The 20,729-nt window shown below is 36.6% G+C and overlaps 1 protein-coding gene across 5 annotated transcripts in view; it reads right to left on the bottom strand.

The window, feature by feature from the left end:
- LOC127830974 (uncharacterized) overlaps nucleotides 1-20,729 on the bottom strand; it is a 357,196-nt gene that overhangs the window by 34,144 nt on the left and 302,323 nt on the right. For 2 of the 5 annotated variants that reach the window (XM_052355923.1, XM_052355925.1), the window contains exons 7-9: nucleotides 2,821-2,899; nucleotides 1,813-1,934; nucleotides 700-766 (exon numbers count right to left, since the gene is read on the bottom strand). The exons of 2 other annotated variants lie outside the window; for them this stretch is intronic. In XM_052355923.1, the coding sequence (XP_052211883.1) occupies nucleotides 700-766; nucleotides 1,813-1,934; nucleotides 2,821-2,899 (268 nt within the window). Of the gene's footprint in view, nucleotides 1-699; nucleotides 767-1,812; nucleotides 1,935-2,820; nucleotides 2,900-4,354; nucleotides 4,523-12,428; nucleotides 12,585-20,729 lie in introns of all 5 variants that reach the window. One more of the 5 variants, XM_052355922.1, reaches the window with a different exon arrangement.

Genomic DNA, 20,729 nt, shown 5'->3' with positions numbered 1-20,729 from the left:
ATTGCATAAACACCGTTTTCTCAATTCGAGGGGAGGTAATTCTGTACTTCATGGACCAATAATGCTCATTTTTTGTAGGGTTCGTGTCCTCATTGATATAAAGACACTGTGCAAATTTGGAAAGGATCGGACAAAAAATGTGGAAGATTTTTGAAAGTTTTCACAAAATAGGCAAAAACGAATAAACATGCAAAGTTCAACGAGCTCCTGCGGCCATGTTTTTTGACGAATCAAATTTCTTTGAACAACTTTTTCAGGGGAGCCTTCAAAGGTCATCCATGTGAAATTTTTTGAAAATCTGATGAGCGGTTTCTGACAAGAAGATTTTTTAAGGTTTTTACCATATATGGTCATGGCGGCCATCTTGGTTATGTGATCAAATTTTTTTTAACAATTCTTTTGTCCCATGACCTAGGGATGCTCCACATGAAATTTAGTTGAAATTGGCTCAATGGTTTAGTAGAAGAAGATGTTTACAAATTGTTTACAGACAGACAGACAGACGGACGGACGGACGCCGGACGCTGAGTGATCACAATAGCTCACCCCGAGCTATCGCTCAGGTGAGCTAAAAAGGGTAACCATGAGCACTCATTTTGCCCTCAGGTGAGCATAAATGCAGACAATTTTGTTACGAATTTCAAACCCGTACGCCTGCGTCATGTGAATGGACACAGACAAATAACATCCAACACTTACACAAGTGTTCCCAGCACTGAAACCGAGACAATAGTTGTGTTGATACCATAAAAGGGCTCATGTCCATCTGGAAAAGAAACAAAATACAGATAAACAATATTAAATGCTACCATACAATTAAACCAGAGATGTTTTACATACACACAGTTATAAATGTACATCTTGATTACTTTAATCTTTTTAAGCTTTGCTTTCATCCATAAAAATTCTTATTTCAATTTTTAAACACAACATAAGACAATTTTTAAATTATGACAATAGGTCAATCAATTCTTTACATATGCAATTGTCTTTACACAGTTTTGAAAAGTGAAAATTGTAACCATACATTTGAATAATACAACTTTGAACAAGGGACAAAATTGTCACAAAACCAGGTTTTCATTGTGAAAAAAAAATCTGATAAAGGGAGAAAACTCAAACTGAACTTTTGAAATGACCAAAAAAAATTAACCCCCTTTGTAAGTTTTTTTTTTTTTAAATCTATTTTTAGTCGTGGCGACCTTGACATTGGAGATATTGACGTGATTCTTTCGTGGGACACACCGTCCCATGATGGTGAACAAATGTGCCAAATGATTTTAAAATCTCACAATGAATGACATAGTTATGGCCAGGACAAGCTCATTTATGGCCATTTTTGACCTTTGAACTCAAAGTGTGACCTTGACCTTGGAGATATCGACGTAATTATTTCGCGCGACACACCGTCCAATGATGGTGAACAAATGTGCCAAATGATTTTAAAATCTGACGATGAACGACATAGTTATGGCTCGGACAAGCTCATTTATGGCCATTTTTGACCTTTGAACTCAAAGTGTGACCTTGACCTTGGAGATATCGACGTAATTATTTCGCGCGACACACCGTCCAATGATGGTGAACAAATGTGCCAAATGATTTTAAAATCTGACAATGAACCACATAGTTATGGCCCGGACAAGCTTATTCCGCCAGCCCGCCAGCCAGCCAGCCAGCCCGCCAGCCAGCCAGCCAGCCAGCCCGCCCGCATTCGCCAATCTAATAACCAGTTTTTTCCTTCGGAAAACCTGGTTAAAAATACGTTTTCTTTATTAAGAAATCTTGGCCAGGGTTATATATAACACATACGGGACTTGCTTTCTTTAGATACGTTATCTTTCTCAACCATAGGCGATGTTTGAGACACTGTGGTAGTTGTGCTGAGCGTTGCTGTCAATCTGACACGAGCATCGGGGTCAGGACGACCCAACCTATCAACGATAGAAAACACAACAATTTATTTATACATATATCACATTTCTGTACGATCTGGGCTCTTAGCCCATTACCACTTAGATACGCATTTTGACACATTTGTAGTCCCTTAGAAAATTACATTTAATTAAAGACCTTTCATACTAGATTCACTAGATTCAAGTTTTCAAGGCTTCATTTCCAACCTTTAAATACTGATGAGCAGCAAACAGCATAAAATCTGAACAGGCTGCGAGTAACTCCCATTTTCACTTAGCTTCAGAGATGGAAAGTGTTAACTACTTATGTCTTATTTAAAATATGCTGGTAGCTGTGTACATGTAAAGACAAGTAAAGCACAACAAGGTTTATATTGCTGTGTCATTCTTAAAAAAACACAGCAATGTCACCTAATGATCATCCTTGGCTTTGTTACATGTTTCCAAATTTTAACACAAATCATCCATCTTTCATTACCATTTTCATTTAAAAAACAAGAAATGTGTTTGTCAGAAACACTATGTCCCCTTCTGCGCCGCTTTAAGTTTTTTTGAACTTTGACCTTGAAGGATGACATTGACCTTGACCTTCCACCACTCAAAATGTGCAGCTCCATGAGATACACATGCATGCCAAATATGAAGTTGCTATTTTCAATATTGCAAAAGTTATGGCCAATGTTAAAGTTTGACCAAACCAACAGACAGTGCAAAAACAATATGTCCCCCACTATAGGGTGGGGGACATAATAACAAATAAAGCCACATGCTCTGAAATAGAAAACAGTTTCAACAGCTAAGCACAAGATATTCCAATATGATGTCTGGATTATGTTACAGATTGCACATCATTTGGATATGACAATCGTTTTTGAAAGCATCATTTGGACAAAGTCTCACTCACCTCAGAAGTGTAACATTAATGACACAGGGCCAGCAGCCCGGTTGGTCCTTGTCAGCGTACCAGGGGCACGGCTCACACTCTGTCAGGGAGAAATAAACATGTGAGCCTTGTTCTGGGAATACATGGCTAAGATCATGTGCGTTAAGTGTCATTCCACATCAGCCTGTTAAGTCCGCAAAGGCTAATCAAGGACGACATTTTCTTGTTAAGAGGTATTATTTTATTTTAGGAAGTCTCTTCTTAGCCAAGATACTTAGTCAATACCTTCTCAAATTGCACATTGTGCATACACTTCACTTAAATATCCATAGATAATTTGTTAAAAGGAAGCATTGTATTAAACAATCCTATTTTCAGAGTGCACTTAGTAGCGGTTTGCTTCGTTCAATATACTACAGTGTTTTAATAACATTATGCTACCATGTGTTTTAAATTTTATTGCATGTTCTAGGGTAAAATCAAAAGTGTTGTCCCTGATTCGCATGTGCTAACTGCAGTGGTCGTTTAATGGTGGTATTCCGATAATGCTTATATTAGTAATAGTAACCTTGACCTTAAGCCGACTCCCATGATAGGTCTTCCCCTATACACCCCATATACAATCCTAAACTGGTTGCCATGGCGCAGTGGATATGATGTCCGCCTAGCAACCAGAAGGTCACTGGTTCTATCCCCTCTGTGGGAGCGTTCTTTAGCTCACCGACTAAGACATTAATTACTGGATCTTAGTCCCTTGAAACAGACTCGAGAGCGTTCAATAATCGATAGGCTTTAGATGCAATTGAGCTAAATTAAATAGGTTTAAACTAATCCTTAACTAGGCCTCCATGCAAGTTTGATAGTTTGCTCCATTGGTGCAAAAAGGTACATTGTGACATTAAAATAAGAAGGAACATGGAACCTGATTGCACCAATGGGCGATATATTGTAAGTTTCATTAAGATTGGTGAAGATTGGTCTAAATATATTGACCTGAAACAACCTGTTTGCTGTTATTCATTTTGAAGCAAAATTACCTTGACCTTTGAAAGACCAACTCCAAAGGCAACCGTAAGATAAATCTTTTTAAGTTAGCTAGATGATCTACATGTGTATACAGACAGTTTCACTACATAAAGAGTGGAGTTTGCAATAGGCACTGAAAGTTAAAAAGTGGTGAACATTTACCTGGTTGGTAAATATATGTTCATGAATGTAGAAAGACCACAGCACAAGTTCACCAAACTTAAATCATAAATGTGACCTTTAGACTGGTAACAAGGCTTTCTTAAGGCCTGACAAGTTGACCTAGTTTTTTTATGGACATGTCCCAAAATCTAGATATTGAAAAGGTAAACCTTATGACCAAGTTTCAAACATTGTAAATGTGGCTTTAAGAGTGGTTAACCTTTTGCCCCTTAACCCTTTACCCCTTATAAACGCATTTTGACGCATTTGAAATCTAACAAGGGCTGTTTGTAAAACATGCATGCTCCCCATATGGGCTCTCCGTTGTAGTGACTTTTTGATAAATGGTTGCAACAAATCTGATTACCGCCAGTAAGCTTGCTGAGCTGGTGATGAGCCGGACAGGGGTCTTCTGTTTTACAGGAGCCTGCATCTTTATAGGACGTCTCCGGCCAATGACATTTCTCCAGGGCACATTCGCATGACAAAGGCATCCCTTTTGAAAACTTGCCAGTCTCGACTGCATTGAAGTCATCTACAAAGGTCAGTGAACAATTAGTATAGCACAAATATAATTGAGCTGTGCTCTGTGAAAAAGGGGTTTAGTGCATGTGCTTAATGTTTCGTCCCAACCAGATTAGCCTGTGCAGTCCGCACAGGCTAACCAGGGAAGACACTTTTTAAACTGGATTTTTGCAAAGAAGAGACTTTCTGTATATGAATGATACTATAAAAGCGGAAAGTGTTGTCCCTGATTAGCCTTTGCAGACTGCACAAGCTAATCTGGAACGACACTTTACTTTCATTCATTAAACCCCATTTTCACAGAGCATAGAGTTTTATTGGTATACTTCAGTTCTGGTGATGATTGTATTAATAAGCCTAAAATATGTTTGTTAAATATAAACATATAAGGTATGATTCAGCATTCACAAACCACCAACAGAGAGCATGACCCCAAATAACCCTGTCAAACTTTGATGATACTTTTTATTTAAAGATCCATTTACAGTAAAATAAAATCATCAAATAGTTCATAAAATAAAGTTAACACATAAACAAGAGATGTGTTTGTCACAAACACAATGCCCTCTTCTGCGCTACTTTGATGCCATATATTTGACCTTTACCTTTCACCACTCAAAATGTGCAGCTCCATGAGATACACATGCATGCTTAATATCAAGTTGCTATCTTCAATATTGCAAAAGTTATGACCAATGTTAAAGTTTTCGGACAGATATACTGATGGACAGACAGAGACAGACAGACGGACAGACTCACGGACAGTTCAAAAACTATATGCCACCCTTCAGGGGCATAAAAAAGCAATGTTCCTTATAGCACTAGCAGTAATTTCAACACTAAATGTGGTTTGGTAAAATACACAAGAGCTGTCAGAGGACAGCGGGCTCAACTATTCGAGTGCTTGACAGTATAACGTAAGCCATCATGGGGTAATTGTTCAAATTATTCAATAAGGTCAAGGTAATTGTTCAGGTATATTTTCCACAATCACAATCTATTGAACATTTGTAAAGACATAAAACAAAGTAATAAGATTTTATTTCAAGTTTGATAGCAATAGCTTGGGTGGGAAGTTTGGACGGTCCTTCAAAAATAAAGTAAATAAATATTTGCTGTGGTTTTTTTTAACCATGTTTCAAAGAAAAAAATATTCTTTTGGGGTTGGGTGGGGGGAATTGAGAGGGGGGGTTTAATGTGGGGTAAGGTCATTCATAAGACTATCTTTAAAAAATACAGAGAGGGCCAAGATGGCCCTAGTTCGCTCACCTGAGTGGAGTCGGTTCATTCAATCTTTACCAAATGTCAAACTTGACCTTGATATTATCCAGACAAACATCCTGGTCAAGTTTCATCATTATTTCATCTGCGAGTCATGATCAATGTACCTATGAAGTTTCAAGATCCTAGGCGTAAGCATTCTTGAGTTATCATCCGGAAACCATTTTTCTAAGTTAAGTCACTGTGACCTTTACAGCCATTGTGTGAATATGTTTTTTGTCACTGTGACCTTGACCTTTGACCTAGTGACCTGAAAATCAATAGGGGTCATCTGCCAGTCATGATCAATGTACCTATGAAGTTTCATGATCCTAGCCATAAGCGTTCTTGAGTTATCATCCGGAAAACATTTTACTATTTCGGGTCACCGTGACCTTGACCTTTGACCTAGTGACCTATAAATCAATAGGGGTCAACTGCAAGTCATGATCAATCTACCTATCAAGTTTCATGATCCTAGGAATAAGCGTTCTTCAGTTATCATCCGGAAACCATTTTACTATTTCGGGTCACCGTGAACTTGACCTTTGACCTAGTGACCACAAAATCGATAGGGGTCATCTGCGAGTCATGATCAATGTAACTATGAAGTTTCATGATCCTAGGCATAAGCATTCTTGAGTTATCATCCGGAAACCATTTTACTATTTCGGGTCATCATGACCTTGACTTTTGACCTAGTGACCTGAAAATCTATAGGGGTTATCTGCGAGTCATGATCAATGTATCTATGAAGTTTCATGATCCTAGGCATAAGCGTTCTTGAGTTATCATCCGGAAACCATTTTATTATTTCGGGTCATCGTGACCTTGACCTTTGACCTATTGACCTGAAAATCAATAGGGGTCATCTGCGAGTCATGATCAATGTACCTAGGAAGTTTCATGATCCTTTGCATAATCGCTGTTGAGTTATCATCCGGAAACCATATGGTGGACGGACGGACCGACATAAACAATATACCCCCTCTTCTTCGAAAGGGGGTGGGGGCATAATGAGAAAACTGCCCCCCTCCCAGCAGCCATGTTATTCAACTGACTGGAACCATTTTTGAACTCAACTCTCGTATCAAGGAAACAAATGTTCTGAGCAAATTTCATGAAAATTGGGCCAAAAATGTGACCTTCTGTGTTCACATGTTTTCACTATATACATATAGAGAAAAATGCCCCGCTCACTGGCGGCCATGGTTTTTCACTTATCCCGACCATTTTCACACTCATCCAAGATATCAATAAAACCAATGTTTTGACCAACTTCCATGATGATTGGGCAAAAGTTGTGACTTCTAGAGTGTTTACAAGGTTTCTCTATAGCCAAATAGGGAAAACTGCCACTAAATACATATAGAGAAAAATGCCCCGCCCACTGGCGGCCATGTTTTTTCATCGATCTCGACCATTTTCGAACTCGTCCGAGACATCAATTGAACCAATGTTTTGACCAACTTTCATGATGATTGGGCAAAAATTGTGACTTTTAGAGTGTTTACAAGGTTTCTCTATAGCCAAATAAGGAAAACTGCCCTGCCATGTTTTTTAACGGATCGGAACCACTTTTGAAACTCAACCAAGATATCATTAAGACAAACATTTTGAGAAAGTTACATGAAGATTGGGCATGAAATGTGACTTCTACAGTGTTTACAAGGTTTTTCTTTTTTTTGACCTTATGACCTAGTTTTTGACCCGGCACAACCCAGTTTCGAACTCGGCCGATATTTCATTGGGACAAAGCTTCTGACCAAGTTTCATGAAGATGGGACAAGAAATGTGGCCTATAGAGTGTTTACGAGCAAATGTTAACGAACGGACGGACATATGACGGACAAAGACCAGTCACAAAGGCTCACCTGAGCAAAAAAGGAAAAAAATATTCTTTTTTTTTGGGGGGGGGAGGGGGAAGGTAGGGAGGTTGAGAGGGGGTATAATGTGGGGTGTGGTCATTTATTAGATTATCTTTCAAAAATAAAAAAAGGAAAAACAATTTTTTTATTTTTTGGGGGGGGGGGGGGGGAGGGATTCTGGGTTGGGGCGTGGGGTATTGTTTGGGTGGAATCCATTGTGGTATTCAGGTAAGTGTTGTTTTGTCAAAGTATTAATGAAATCTTATTATAAATCTTATCATAAATAAAGAAGTTATGACAATTTAACTAAAATTTACTCTTGACTTTGAGAGTCAAGGTCATTCCAAGGTCAAGGTCAAATTGAACTTGGCAGGTACAGTACCCTAATGATACAGTACACTCCACGCGTTTTCCCCAAAAAACGCGCTCCATCCGCGGGGTTTTTCTGCTAGCGAGTGCTCACGCGACATTGAGAGAGCGAGGTTAACTCGATAAAACGCTCGGCGTTACGCTGCGTTCGCTAATTCCCGCGGCGTGTATTACTTTAGCCTAGTCGGTAAATGCAGACAATTTCCGTTCTTATCAGTGACCGCCGCGCAACGCCGCGTTAGCAGTGTGCTACTGGGCATGCCAAAAAATAAAAACATTGTTATAATAAATTGTTTAAATACTGTAGTACATGTATAAAAAAGATAATTGTATAGAAAATTAATACGTATAAAAATTATGTTTTTTAATTCACAGGTACGTCTACAATATGAATGAATATAAGACATTTGACAAATTAATATTTAAATCATAACACATATAAGACAATAATAAATGTTCCGTAAAATTTCCAAATGAGAATAATACAGTACAGCCAAAGTGGCACAAACATAATCCGCGGCTACGCCACGGCCAGATTATTAGTCCGCGGCGGCCGAATCGTGTGTTTACGCGGCGTATCGCCGTGGCACTCGGCATCGATCCGCGCAACGACGCCGAGTCTGTATTAACCTCGCGTACTTTCGCGGAGTAAATCCGCCGCATACGTACGCGGCAGATCGAGTTAAAAGATATCCACCAACATGTACATATATGTATGTGTAGCGTAGAATTAATTACGCGCAACTGTTTATGTTTCGTTCGATTATCATTATTATATTTGTAATCCGAAACACACTTCAGAATTTTAATGCTAACGCGTCCTTTGGCAAATTCTAGCGTCAAATAAACAGTGCTAAAATATCCTTTGTTTCATAAAAAGTGCGCGAAAATTATGCAGACATGTAGAACGTCGTTTGGAAAGTTTGGGTGTATTTTGTGTTGTATAAATACATGAACATCACGTCAGGCGAAAATCGCGTGTTCAGTGGAGAAAAAAAAACGCCCCGATTAGACGTTATTTCATCATCTCTATAAATAGTAACAAATGCCCAAATGTATTTGATACTTAAGGAAATATCGAGAATGTTTGTGTATCGTAAATATTTACCAGCATTTGCTTTAAAACTGGAATATACGGGATTTTCGGGTAATTAGTAGCGATATTAACTGTATAATATGAACAAAATAAAACGTGTTTATATACGCATATTCAAACAATAGTTGTAATAAGCTGATAATTAACAAAACTACAAATACGTCGTCACCGTCTTGATTATTGATGTGGCTTCAAACTGCTAATTTTCTCAGCTAAGGTATAATAGCGGAATCAACATGCAATTAATTTATAAATCCACCATATGCTTGAGCCTTGACCATTTGTATGTGCGAAAACATAATTACGTGACCTTGTTTATGTGTGAAATACATACGCGGGAAACAAACTTAATAATTGGCCAGACACATTAACTATGCTTACATGTATATGCTAATACAATCCGCGCACAATAAATTTATTATGATTTTAATTATTATTATAATTGTTCTTTCAAAATTTGTTAACTACATGAAACTAATAATAAAAAAAAAATATATTTCATGATCGCATCGACTCGGCATCATGTCGCGGACCGCGGCATGCCTCGGCGGACAGATGCGAAGTTTCGCGGCGAAATGCGACTTGCCGCCGCATACTGACGCGGCTTCAACGACTGACGCGGCATCGACTCGTTTCGCCTTGCCGCCGCGGATCGCGAAATACGTTTGTTCCGCTTTGGCTGTACTGTAATTAGTAATCCGAAACACACTACGAGTTTTAATGTTAACACGACGTTTACAAATGCTTCCAATATACAGTCATCATGTATATTTCCCGACAAAAGCGCGCAAAAATTATGCTGCAATGTACAAGGTATACTCCTGCAAAGCGTGCGTGTATTGATTATTTTGATACAAACTTTATAGCGCAGAGAACATTGAATTTTGTTGATTTCGGTTAAAAGTTTCTTTGGTATTTTTTAACAAAATTATATCGCGAATAAGTTGATATTTCCTCCAAAATAATTTCAAATCATACACGCCGAATCTTTATCGTTACGGTATTTTAGTAGAGTAATTATTTTAACAGTAATTGTACTGTAAACTGATTAAAGAAGACATTTGGGCGGAACTGGATCTTAAGTGTTTGGCGTTATGAAAACACGCAAAGCTTGTATACTTACCTATTGTGTAGACTGCTGTCTGCGGTGTTTTGACAAAAGGGATTAACATGTGTGAATGTCACTCTGCCGATTTGGTCCATAATTACTGTTAAACATTGTTTTGAATGTCGACGCAACAAGAATACAACTGTGAATATTAAATGCAACTATCAACTCAATAGTTACCACCTTCTTTTAGCATTCAATGGAATAACCTAACTTCAAAGAGAAAATAAATGCATAAGCGAGCAGAGAATTGACTTTGTTCCGACAATTCAAACCATTCCTTATGCATTTGTTGAACATGTTTACTTGAGTAAGTTATGCCTTTAGACAGGTAGCGGCTTTTCTTTGATTACGTCAAACTGTCAATTCACACAGATTTGCGAGATTTTTAGGGTCCTTGGTCATTTGTTTACATGTTCAGTATAGAAAATCACCTGCTCAACATGAAAACTTTGGATTAAATTATCAAAATAAAAAAAATGTTGCAAACTGTGTTTATATTAATTGGTAAGTATTAGTTAAAAGACGACGTTTTGTTTGTCGTAAATCAACGAGTTTTCTATACAACAACAACTACTTCTACAACCACGTCGGGATCGATCTATCTTGTTTTTTGTTTTAATTGTAAATATTATACTACATGTACATGTATGTACTTGTAATAAATGTAATTTTATGTGAAAATCAGGAAGTCAAACAAAATTAAATTGATCGTTATCTCGTAAAAGGCGGAGTTTCCGCCGCCGAGGGCCGCCGCGTCGGCTTATCAGTTTTGCCGATCGTTAACCGCCGCGTCCAAAATCATGCAAACGCCGCGTCAGGCGGGATTTTCTTAATCTCCCTCCAGTTTAATCACCGCGGAGTATGGAGGGAAATTGGGGAAAACGCGTGGAGTGTACTGTAGTTAGAAAATATTTGAAGTTTGAAAGCAATAGCTTTGATACTTTAGAAGTCAAGTGGATCTAAACACAAAAGTTAACAAAATATTCAGTTACTAAGGGAAAAAAAGGGCCATAATTCTTACAAAATGCTTGATACAGTTGTCTGCTCTTGTTTATAGATTGGGGTTATGTTGATAAAGAAGTTTGCAAAATATGAAAGCAATATGTCAAGGGACATTGACAATATTCGAGGTGGTACGCAAACTTTAACATAGATTTATCAATAATATGCATATTCTAAATGGAAACAGGGCCATAATTCTTACAAAATGCTTAATACAGTTGTCTGCTCTTGTTTATAGATTGGGGTTATGTTGATAAAGAAGTTTGCAAAATATGAAAGCAATATGTCAAGGGACATTGACAATATTCGAGGTGGTACACAAACTTTAACATAGATTTATCAATAATATGCATATTCTAAATGGAAACAGGGCAATAATTCTTACAAAATGCTTAATACAGTTGTCTGCTCTTGTTTATAGATTGGGGTCATGTTGGTAAAGAAGTTTGCAAAATATGAAAGCAATATGTCAAGGGACATTGAAAATATTTGAGGTGGTACGTAAAATTTAACATAGATTTATCAATAATATGCATATTCTTAGTGAAAAAAGGGTCATAATTCTTACAAAATGCTTGATACAGTTGTCTGCTCTTGTTTATAGGTTGGGGTCATGTTGGTAAAAGTATGCAAAATATTAAAGCAATATGTCAAGGGACATAGGAAATATTTGGGGTAGTACAAAAACTTTTAACATTTGCACGCTCACGCTTACGCTAACACTAACGGCGTAACGCTAACGCCGACGCCGGGGTGAGTAGGATAGCTCCACTAAATATATTTCATATATAATAGTTGAGCTAAAAATGCTGCTTTTTATTTTTTTGTGGTACAGTATATTCCATTTGAATTTCTTGACGATATAGGAAGTAAGTGTACTCCTTAAAAATGTTTTTTTATCATTATTTAAAATGTATTTTACAGATTTTGTATGGGTATTAGCGGTGCTTCAAATGACTATTGTTTCTATTTAACATTATTTAACAAGCCCCTGCGACCATGACATTAAACTCCTTGAACTAAAAATCAAAAGGCATCTTCCTTTTCTGACAAGTAAACAGTCTAACGATTCCCAATATTGTGAGTGATGCATTCACAAGATTTCAAGTAGAATTTGAAAGTGGACCGACCATCAAACCAACTGATGGACATAGCAACGGATGAAACGTTTAATGAAATGCAATAAATGGGTTTAAACTAGAGCTCCTACCTAGGGGACATCTCTTATGATTTCTTTCCACCTCCTTAAAACAAGCTGTATTCTGCATATTCAATGAAGACACATTGAGCCGTTGTACAAAGCCCTCTTTACAAGGAATGCACAAATCTTCAGTATGATTCACAGAACACGCCTCAAGTCCGTAGCCTGTAAAGAAAAATTATTTGATTATAGTTGTATGCAGGAACCGTCATTTATATGCATGTGGATAAACACAACATGGTTCTAAGGTGAATATACAGAAAAGCTTCGCTCTCATATGGTATAAAATTACTGAGGGTGTATATCCCTTACACCATCAGTTGCTAACAGTGTAACTAATAATACATAAAAAAAGAAACTTTGATGAAGATTTGGTGAAAAGTAAAAATATCAAGGGAGCTGAAATGGAGAATTTTGCACTTTTTGTATAAACAAAGGGCAACAACTCTAAAGTGCCAGGTGTGATTTGGCTGGATTTTAAACTTTGCATTTGTCTTATGTTAATAAACTTTTAATGGAAGTTTGATAAGGCAATAGAAAATAAATAACTAGATTCTCATCCAAATTTTGGGAAAATTGGGGTGGGTGGGTGGGTTTTATTTTTTATTTTATGTGTCCGACCTATATATAAGTAATGAAATGTTCAAGAATTTGTTGTTTATATGCATAACGCCTATATGTATGTATGTATATATAATTATATAGAATAAAAGAAATATATTATCAAAGTTTGACTATTGTGTTTTTTTTTACCTGTTTATTAATATCATGTTAAACATATTCTGACATTCTATAAAACATTGCATGACTAGACTTAAGTATTAAAAAAAATACAAATCTGTAACAGAACCCATTACATTATTTTTTCCGTATGACTAGATATTATTGACTAAAACATGGTATGCATTCAATAGACAGCATTTACTATTTCAAGTTCAGTTTGTAATATTTTGGCCGATGAAAGCACAGACGTTTTTCGGGTGGTCAACATTCAACAATGGGGCTTGATCATACAAACCACAAATGAACTCATCGTACAGGTCTGCAAGAGTTAAAGTTTCTGCACATCTTGACACCCCCTACTAATCTTGTACGGTTGTAACGCCATTTCTACACCTCAAAATAAGAAACATTTTGTTGTTGTTTTTGCTCGATCACTTAAATTTCAGACGACGCTCGTGCGCCGTTTAAAATCAATAAGCGTCTCAGAGACATTGAGTTGTCGATTCACACTTCACTATTTTCGTACTCATTTAGCCGTTTAGTCCTCAGTAGCTCGAATTTTTTTACGGATTTTTTTTTCAAAATAAAAAAAAAAAAAAAACGTTCGGGTAGCACGATTTTCGATGGGCAGGGATGAGAATCTAGGAATTTATTTTCTATGGCCTAAAGAGATAAAAAAAAACTCTTTTGAGTCAGACGGCAGAAAAGGCGATTCTGGAAATTCATTTGTAAACAAATGAAAGGAAATAACTCTGAAGCGCAAGGTGTGCTGGCTGGTAATCAAACTTAATTAGCTTCAATCATATGTCAACCAATGTTAACCAATATTTTCATAAAGCAGCTGTGTTGTTTTTTTTCGTTCAAATTTGAGTCCTGTAAGGGAGCCCATTTCCAATGGGTAAAAGTATATATTTTTCCCAATTAAAGGTTTACAAAAAAAAATATTTTTTATACAAGTCTTAACGTGTCATTTATCTCCAAATCCATCTCTATAAGTTGAACTTTAGAAAATATAATATTGAAATCACTTATATTATCAATTTTTAAGAATTTTTTAGCATGAAATCAACAATATTAATTTCCAAATGTTTAAATAGTCAAAAGGACGCAATATTTCCCAATTCAAAGGGACCTGGCCCCATTCCGAAAATGGTGAAATAAAACACCGTCAAGTTCTTTGAAGATTCCTAGAATTTTTTAAGAGTTATAGATCAGAAATGCCAAATTTTAACATATTTTGTATTAAATAAAGGATATTAACTCTGAAATGCTGTGAGTGAATTGGCTGGTTTTAAACTTAACCTCTATTTTATGTCAACAATCATGTCAAGAGATTCCGATAAAGTTTATATGAAGACAGTTAGACTAGGAGAACAAAAAGCTTCAACATTTGGCCCAACAGCCAAGGGTGTTCCCATAAAACATAAGATGTTCATTCAAGAGAAGGGAGTATGAAACGTGACGTCAGGTGTTTTTGGTGAGTTGAAGGTGTTCATAGACAACATCCATGCAAATATCAAGCTTGGCAGCAAGTGCAGGCCTGGACACTTACAGTGTCCCGGGAACTCGAGACCCCCATATTTTGGGACACCAGTTTTCCCCAGGATATTGCTCTAATTTTAATAGGCAGGGTTACCGGTGGACACCAATCTGTAGAAGTTAATGTCAAGCCCTGAAGTGGTATTGATGTCTGACAAGGAGTGTCATTTTGGGATACCCAAGAATTCAGACCTTCTGAATAAGTTTACCCTTTCCCCCATAAGAAGCGACCAGAAAATATCTTTTGCAACCCGCATAAAACCAGACATCATCACTTAAAGGGGCCTTTTCACATTTTGGTAAATTGACAAATTAAAAAAAAGTTGGTTCAGATTCGCTTCTTTTCGTTTTAGTTATGATTTTTATGATGAAATAGTAATACTGAACATTTACCATGCTCTAAAATATCATTTATATGCATCTTTTGATGATTTAAAAACCTGAAAATTATAAAGCGTTGCAGCGCGAAACCAATGAATAATTCGGAAAGTTCTGTTGTTATTTTTTGGGAAACTATGAGGATTGCTGATATAAGTACAAAATACATCATCTCTCATCATGAGTACAGATGGTCGAGTGGTCTAAACGGGAGTCTTTTTACTCCAGGACTCCAGGGGTCAGTGATTCGAGCCCAGTTGGGGGTGTTTTTTTTTTCCTTGTTTTGATTGTAATCTTGTTTTTTCACTGGAAATGTTTAGGTCCAATGTTTTAATTTATTAATATTAAACATTTAATGACAAGCTTCAATACATGCCAAAATCTGTGAAAAGGCCCCTTTAAGTATTAAAACATTGTAGGCAGCTTAATCTACGTTAAACCAAAAGTGTAATTTTGGGTTAAAATTCAAATAGAAGGAAGAATGAATGCACAACCTAACTGCTATATGCCTCAAAACATCTGCAGGTGCTGGGATAGTTAAAAAATAAATAATTAATTGCGTGTCTATGCAAGCTGATACTTGCATATAAAATATATTGCGCAGTTTATTGTCAATCGAAGGATGTCTTTCATCCATTTTCAAGACTTACTCAGTTTGTGATAGTATTGTCTCAAAGTCTTTAAGTACTTTTTTTTTACCAATTTATCGTAAAGTTATATCAGATGCTTTACCCAACTGAAGAAACAAACACATGGTCTCATAACATCATACTTAAGATCCAATTTATTATGTACCTATTTAGCCATATTAATACAAACAAACAAAAATCATATTTAATGTCAAGTAAACATTGCATTTTGAAGAACGACAACAAGTGCTCAAGTCAGCCCAGTGTTTGTATTGGCTTAAAAAGTAGCTCATCCACGAATATGATACAGAAATAGGAAACACCGTGTTGATGGTGCAAAATTAAGTATATATGAGCTGTGCTCTGTGAAAAGGGGTAAAATGCATGTGGGTAAATGATGTCCAAGATTAGCCTGTGCAGTCTGCACAGGCTTATCAGCCTGTGCAGTCTGCACAGGCTTATCACAGACTACACTCTCCACTTTTATGATATTTTTCTGTTTCAAGAAAGTCTTTTCTTAGCAAAAATCAAGTTTAGGCGGAAAATGTTGTCCCTGATTAGCCTGTGCAGACTGCACAGGCTAATCTGGGACGACACATGACCCACATTCATGAAACTCCCTTTTCAGAGAGCAAAGCCCATATGAATTCAGATTATTATTTTAAGACAGTTTCATCAAAACATGAGTGTATCCCTTTAACTTTACAGAGTGCAGAAAATAATAATAAGCTTTCGGAAGCAATTAATGAAAGAAGGTTATATGACATACAAAATATGATATCTTCCCTTTAAAAAAAAGACCTTTATGACCCAGTCAAGAGAAAAGTAATAAAATAAATTTTAAAAGGGATTAAGTTCTATGAAGCATTAATGATATGTGCAGGAAACTGTTTGTAGGAAATATAATGTTTATGTTTTAACCCTTTACCACATAGATACGTCTTTTTCCCTTAGAAAGTTAAATTAAATTAAAGACCTTTCTTACTAAATTCAATTAATTTTTTATTTTTTTTGCAACACATTTTATTTCGAAATTGCATATACAATTATGAACAATAAAACAAGCATGTAATACAATCAGAAATGAACAAAACAACATATGCAATACATATAAGGTTAGTTATCTAATGCATGTAATTTTGTGTTGAAAAAAACATTTATGGTGTATAGATGAAACAAGAGGGCCATGATGGCCCTGTATCGCTCCACTGTTTTTTCTTTGCAAAAAAACGTGCAATGCGCATGGGTTGAAATGTACTCAAGCATGTGACTTTCTCTTTCTATCCCTCGTCCCACTGGGGGTTTAAAGTTGGAAGGGTGAGCATTTTTATATATGGAAAAAGTTACTACCATGTTAACTAAACAGACTTAAAAGCCCGGGAATTGTTGCACAGGTCCTTTGCTTATAACGTAGGTACATTTATCTCTCCAAAAGATATTGGCGTTCTTTCTATGTCACATATTTTTAGATGCTGAAGATCAAATCTACACATTTGATTTGAAACAGATTCACAAGACCCATAGGAATCAAAATGCCTTAACCCTTTACCTAACGACACATTTTGGGCTTTCCCAATTTGAAAGAGGTTGCAGACGTCAATTAAATTAAAATGGAATATGAAGGAAATGATCAGGTAGGGTAGAAATCATTGTGATAAAAGGAGAAATTACTCATCAACCCACACATACCTAAGACCAACAGGCCTGAGAATATTATGATAATCTAAAGATTATTTCTTTATATTTATAAATGTATTTAATTAAGTAATACATTTGACTTCTAAGATCAATTCATAACTTATATTAAGAAAATTATAAAATGGTCAGAAATATATATGGATTGTTGAGCAATTTACAATCATATCCACAATTCATGAGTCACAATTCACAAATGGAACAATGAATCATTAGTTATTAAAAAGCAGCATATACGATAGTTAAGAACATTGCACTTCATTAATTTCAAAACCTTCTCTTGGATACAAAGTTTGAGCTTACCGTGCAGTATCATATATTGACTTTTCTTGAAATAATTATGTTCATGGAAGTTGTGTTTTTAAAATCAATAATATATTATTAAACTGGTTTAAACACTACAAAAAAGACATGAAATTAACATGTCATACAAAATATTTTCATCCGGATATATGGTCACTTTCGACATATTTAAATAAAACCCGACTTTTTTCAATGTGTAAGAAAAACATTCATAACACATGTTCTTACTTCAACGCCTTTGTAAGCAGTCACCATCTGACCTAAAATGGCACTAAATGACAGGGTTTTATCTCATGTTTTCAAGATGTTGATGTTGTTGTTGGTCACAGCCAAACGGCCGCAGTAATCTCCACTGGTAAACATCACATGTTCAGTTTTGTGAGCCCCGGGGCAGGGTCAAATTTGAGCCCAGGGGAATAATTTGAACAAATTTGGTAGAGGACTATTAGACATCACTACATACCAAATTTAGTAGCCCTAAGGCTCTATAATTATGAACAAGAAGATTTTTAAAGTTTGCACGCAATAAGCCTTATTTAAGCATATGTTCATTTTTGTGACCCCTGGGGCAAGGTCAAATTTGTTCCCAGGGGCATAATTTGAACAAACTAAGTAGAGAACTATTATATGTCACTACCTACCGAATTTGGTAGAAATAGGCCCAATGGTTATGGACAAGAAGATTTTTATAGTTTGCACAAAATGGGCCCAATATAAGCATATGTTCAATTTTGTGACCCCTGGGGAACGGTCAAATTTGATCCCAGGGGCTTAATTTGAACAAACTTGGTAGAGGACTATAAGATGTCATTACATACCAAATTTGGTAGCCCTATGCCATACGGTTATGGACAAGAAGATTTTTAAAGTTTGCACAAAATAGGCCTTATATAAGCAAATTTTCGATTTTTTGACCCCCATGGCAGGGTCAAATTTGACCCCAGGGGCATAATTTGAACAAACTTTGTAGAGGACTATTAGATGTCACTACATACCAAATTTGGTAGCCCTAGGCCCAATGGTTATGGACGTAAAGATTTTTTAAAGTTTTCACAAAATAGGCCTTATATAAGCAAATTTGCAATTTTTTTACCCCCCAAGGCAGGGTCAAATTTGACCCCAGGGGCATAATTTGAACAAACTTGGTAAAGGACCATAAGATGTCACTACATACCAAATTTGGTAGCCCTTTGCCCAATGGTTATGGACAGTTAGATTTTTTAAGTTTTCACAAAATAGGCCTTATATAAGCAAATGTTCAATTTTTTGACCCCCAGGGCAGGGTCAAAATTGACCCCAGGGGCATAATTTGAACAAACTTGGTAGAGGACTATAAGAAGTCACTACATAGCAAATTTGGTAGCCCTAGGACCAATGGTAATGGACAAGAAGATTTTTAAAGTTTGCACAAAATAGGCCTTATATAAGCAAATTTTCAATTTTTTAACCCCCTGGGGCAGGGTCAAATTTGACCCCAGGGGCATTATTTGAACAAACTTGGTAGAGGACTATAAGATGTCACTACATAGCAAATTTGGTAGCCCTAGGCCCAATGGGTATGGACAAGAAGATTTTAAAAGTTTGCACAAAATAGGCCTTATATAAGCAAATTTTCAATTTTTTAACCCCCCGGGGCAGGGTCAAATTTGACCCCAGGGGCATAATTTGAACAAACTTGGTAGAGGACTATAAGATGTCACTACATAGCAAAGTTGGTAGCCCTAGGCCCAATGGTTATGGACAAGAAGATTTTTAAAGTTTGCACAAAATAGGCCTTATATACGCAAATTTTCAATTTTATGACCCCCCGGGGCAGGGTCAAAATTGACCCCAGGGGCATAATTTGAACAAACTTGGTAGAGGACTATAAGATGTCACTACATAGCAAATTTGGTAGCCCTAGGCCCAATGGTTATGGACAAGAAGATTTTTAAAGTTTGCACAAAATAGGCCTTATATAAGCAAATTTTCAATTTTTTGACCCCCCGGGGCAGGGTCAAATTTGACCCCAGGGGCATAATTTTAACAAACTTGGTAGAGGACTATACGATGTCACTACATACTAAATTTGGTAGCCCTACGCCCAATGGTTATGGACAAGAAGATTTTTAAAGTTTGCACAAAATAGGCCTTATATAAGCAAATTTTCAATTTTTTGACCCCCCCGGGCAGGGTCAAATTTAACCCCAGGGGCATAATTTGAACAAACTTGGTAGAGGACTATAAGATGTTACTACATAGCAAATTTGGTAGCCCTAGGCCCAATGGTTATGGAAAAGAAGATTTTTAAAGTTTGCACAAAATAGGCCTTATATAAGCAAATTTTCAATTTTTTGACCCCCCGGGGCAGGGTCAAATTTGACCCCAGGGGCATAATTTGAACAAACTTGGTAGAGGACTATAAGATGTCACTACATACTAAATTTGGTAGCCCTACGCCCAATGGTTATGGACAAGAAGATTTTTAAAGTTTGCACAAAATAGGCCTTATATAAGCAAATTTTCAATTTTTTGACCCCCTGGGGCAGGATCAAATTTAACCCCAGGGGCATAATTTGAACAAATTTGAAAGAGGTTCACCACATGAACATTCCTGAGAAATTTCATCAGAATTGGACCAGTAGTTTAGGAGAAGAAGATGTTTAAAGAAAAAGTTAACGAACGCACGCACGGTTGCACACACGACGGACACAGGACCATGACATAAGCCCCGCTGGCCTTTGGCCAGTGGAGCTAAAAACAAGAGATGTGTTTGTCAGAAACACAATGGCCCCTATTGTGCCGCTTTGATTTTGTTGTTGCTGACCTTTTACCTTGAAGGATGACCTTGACCTTTCACCACTCAAAATGTGCAGCTCCATGAGATACACATGCATGCCAAATATGAAGTTGCTATCTTTAATACATGTATGTCAAAAGTTATGACAAAACTTTAATATTGGTTAAAGTTTTGGAAAGACAGAATGACAGACAGACAAGCCAAAAACAATATACCCCCTTTTTTTAAAGGGGGCATAAACAGGCAAATTCCAGTGTGTATAGA

Source organism: Dreissena polymorpha, chromosome 5 (assembly GCF_020536995.1).
Source record: "Dreissena polymorpha isolate Duluth1 chromosome 5, UMN_Dpol_1.0, whole genome shotgun sequence".
Lineage (NCBI taxonomy): Eukaryota > Metazoa > Mollusca > Bivalvia > Myida > Dreissenidae > Dreissena > Dreissena polymorpha.
The sequence above is the reverse complement of the archived record's forward strand: the minus strand, read 5'-3'. Positions and strand labels throughout refer to the sequence as shown.